This window comes from Trichechus manatus, unplaced genomic scaffold, assembly GCF_000243295.1.
Source record: "Trichechus manatus latirostris isolate Lorelei unplaced genomic scaffold, TriManLat1.0 scaffold00072, whole genome shotgun sequence".
Lineage (NCBI taxonomy): Eukaryota > Metazoa > Chordata > Mammalia > Sirenia > Trichechidae > Trichechus > Trichechus manatus.
In genome coordinates this window covers 971,079-974,752 of record NW_004444008.1, presented here as the reverse complement: position 1 = coordinate 974,752, position 3,674 = coordinate 971,079, and the positions used below count along the sequence as shown (strand labels likewise).

General features: G+C 61.9%; 1 protein-coding gene across 1 annotated transcript in view; it reads left to right on the top strand.

The window, feature by feature from the left end:
- SLC12A7 (solute carrier family 12 member 7) overlaps positions 1 to 3,674 on the top strand; it is a 63,334-nt gene that overhangs the window by 30,704 nt on the left and 28,956 nt on the right. Inside the window, exons 5-6 of the mRNA XM_023734820.1 lie at positions 900 to 954; positions 2,435 to 2,565. Of these exons, the coding sequence (XP_023590588.1) occupies positions 900 to 954; positions 2,435 to 2,565 (186 nt within the window). The remainder of the gene's footprint in view (positions 1 to 899; positions 955 to 2,434; positions 2,566 to 3,674) is intronic.

The window sequence follows — 3,674 nt, the reverse complement described above, 5'->3', positions numbered from 1 at the left end:
GGGTAGGGTACCTGGGGGTGGGGGCTAGGGGGCGGGAGCTGGCTGCAAACCCCCCCAGGTGGCGGCTGCTTCTGATCGAAGGAAAAAGCCCCCACTAGGCCTTAATTTTCTTTTACTTTCCGCTGATTAAGCCTGGATTACGGATTAGCCGAGAGTTTTCACTGTAACCACCTCTGCAGAAATGCATTTTAACATGCTGTACTGGATGTCACGGGGCCGTGTACCCGGGCTGGCTGCAGATCTCTGCATGGGTGTTGGAGGAGGTGGAAGGCACACTCTTGTATTTAGGCAGCCCCCCTTGTACCTCATGGGGTCAGGCACCTAGACGGGTCCCCCCAGCACCCCAGGGAGGGCAGTGGGCACTTGGACAGAAGTGTCTTGGGCTGGCCAGCATTGCAGGTCTCGAAGGAGCTGAGTGGGTTCCGGGGCCCCCAGGGGTGCAGTGCTATGGGTCCTGAGCTCAGTGGTTTCTGGGGCCCCCAGGGGTGCAGCGTTGTGAGTCCTGAGCTGAGCGGGTTCTGGGGCAGCCAAGGGTATAGCATTGTGGGTCCTGAGCTGAGTGGGTTCTGGGGCCCCCAGGGATGCAGTGCTGTGGGTCCTGAGCTGAGTAGGTTCTGGGGCCTGCAGGGGTACAGCATTGCAGGTCTCACAGGAGCTTAGTGGGTTCTGGGGCCCGCAGGGGTGCAGCCTCACGGGTCTCATAGGAAAGGACCAAGAGCCCAGGGGTGGCTGCCCTGAGAGTTCTCAGGCCCCAGGCTCTGGCCCCGCGCAGCTCTCCTGAGGTCAGCAGCCTGCTTTGTAGCTGGGGTGGGTCCCGAGTGGCCCCCCAAGTGTGTGCTGGCCCCGGCCCCCAGCCTCCAGAATGCGGATCTCCTAAAGTGCTGCCCATCTTTCCACAGACCATGCTGACTGCCATCTCTATGAGTGCTGTCGCCACCAATGGTGTGGTCCCAGGTGAGGGCGGTCCCTGCTTAGGGCGGTCCCTGCTTAGGGCGGTCCCCGGTGAGGGCCGTCCCCAGAGAGGGTGGTCCCGGGTGAGGGCAGTCCCTGGTGAGGGTGGCCCCTGCTTAGGGCGGTCCCAGGTAAGGGCCGTTGCTCACCTGCAGCCTTCACCCTGTGTTGGTGTTGGCCTGGGCTCCCTGGGGCGCCCACTCGAGCGCCCTTTTGCCAGGGTGATGATCTTGACATTAAGCCGTCGCCAGGGGGTACCAGGACCCCTCGCTCAGGTGAGGCTGGACAGCAGGCTCTGTTCCCAGTTTCCGCTTTCACCTAAATACACCCCCTGCTGAACATCCCTTTGTCATTGGACACTGTCTTTCCAGCCAGATGACCCTCAATCTCGAATCCACCGCCCGCCAGCCTCCGTCACTCACTGCCCATGAGGGGTGCAGGGGGGCCCAGGAGGGGCGCTAGTGCCCCCGTGACCCTTTCCACGGCCCTCCCCGTGGCTCTCCCCTGCACTCAGACGCTGCTCTGGGATTGCTGTCTTGTTAGAGCGCGCCCTTGGTAAATAAATGGCCGCCACGGTACTTCCTCGTCTGACGGGGACTGGCATTCCGTCCTGAGTCCTTGCTTCCTTTTGAATGAAGGTTGATCCCCGTGGAGCCGTCGTTCTCTGGGAACCAAGTCACTTGTGGGACTCATTAAAAAGCCACAGTGGGCAGTCACTGCCTCATCCGAGTGACTGGGTGGCAGGGGAGAGGGCTGCCTGGGGGGAGGCAAGAGAAAGTGGGGAGGGGCTGTCCAGGCCTGGGGGAAGCCTTTGGGACGTGTCCTCTGCTGGGCTTGCTTTGGCACTAAAAAACCAAATACCAAATGTGTTGCTGTTGAGTCAATTCTGACTCTTAGAAACCCTGTAGGACAGAGTAGAGCTGCCCCAGCGAGCCTAGGGCCCATGAAATTGCTGCTGTTTGGTTTTTCTTTTCTTCAGTGCACTTTGCAACAAAGTAATGCCTCTATTTGCTGGTGTGGGCGGCCCCCAGGCCGAGGGAAGGTGTTTGCTGGTGGGGGTTCTTCGCAAGAGAGCGTAGAAGAAGACCAGCCTCCCTAATGCGTGTGTCAGGAGGCTGGTTCTGCCCCTGGAGTCCGGGGGTCCCCCCGCGCCTGGCCTTGCCCGCCAGGTCAGCTGAGCATGGGGCGTTGGTCAGTCTGACCATGCAGACTCTCCTGGGGCCTCGTGAGGATCCTCCGTCCCACCCTTCTCTGCGCGTACACATCTCTAATGAGGGTGCTCAGTTACAACGGTAGCGTAGACATGGTATTTAATGACGCATCAGAATCCAGATCAGCCAAGTACTTGCTCAGCCCGTTTTTGAGGTTGGGGGAGGCGGCGGGCCTGGGGGGGCACCCCCCTGTGTTTGAGCCAGCCACCTGTCCTGTGAGGTCTGAGCACGTGAGAACTGTGTGTCCCTAACCTGTCTCATTCTGTTCTCAGCGGGAGGCTCCTACTACATGATCTCCCGGTCGCTGGGGCCTGAGTTTGGAGGGGCCGTGGGGCTCTGTTTCTACCTGGGCACCACGTTTGCAGGGGCCATGTACATTCTGGGGACCATTGAGATATTTCTGGTAAGTCTGTGATGCTGTGGGACATTCCCCTTGCCAGGCCCTGAGACCACAGGCTGTTGACGGGCGATCCAGAAAGGAGCTCTCTCTCTGTGGAGAGAAGGCCCTGGATGCCCTCCCCCCTGCCCTGGCAACGGTGCACCCTGAGCCTCCCATCCCTCTGGACACCCTTCCGTGTGGGGCCCTCTGCAGAGGCAGGAGCGTCCACCTCCTTGGCTTTGGGGTTTGGCTGGAGTGTCGGGCGGTCCTGGCCTGGGCCCTGCACTGGCCCTCCCCACATGCCTGCTCGGCCTCCTCTTGGGGCCCATGCACGAGGCTCGGTAGTAGACATCTGTCTACATGCCCGTGGCTGGGTAGTGGGTCGGAGCCACAGGTGCCCACGTCCCCTCGGCCTCCACGGTCTGAGCTGTCCCCAGAGGCAGGGCTGACACGAAGCAGACCCCCAGGCAGCTGGGGGCTGCAGCCGGGGTTCTGGGCCCTTCGGTGTTGTCCACTGTTGCTCTGTACATGCGGGCCAGCCGCAGTGGCCCACAGACTGCAGATGGTACCTGCAGGCAGCGTGGTGCGAGCCTCGTGTCCCCCTAGCGTGGTGAGGGCCAGCGTGGGGCCACCCGTGGTGACGAGCAGACGGGGCTGGAGCTAACTGGGCTGTGGAGCACCCAGGGCCACCGAGCTGGGGGCAGGTTGGCGCCTCTCAGGAAACGTTCTTCTGGCACTTAGTGCCTGGTCTGCTGACGAGTGTTTAGGGTCCCTCTGTGAAGAAGGTTCCCCTGAAGCTTGAAAGTTGTTTGTGCTTAGTTTTGGGTGCGTTTTAGAGCAGAGATCGGACCCGCAGTGGTGTGGTGTGGTCCGCAGTTAGGGGGCTCCAGCGTCCTGCAGGCACAGCCCCCACGCCAGCTTGGGCGGTCAGTGTAGGGAGCAAGCCTCAGGGGAGGACATGTCCCCAGGACAGAGGGCGCTCCATGGGACGGCCACCTTGCGCCTTCCCAGCCTGTGCCCTCCTGCCCTGGTGGTTCCCCAGCCTTGCTGCCTCCCCCACCCTCTTCCGTCGGACCTGGAGGCCTCTGCCCGCCCCGCTCACAGCTTCCCAGCCCCGTAGTGGGGGCGGGGCC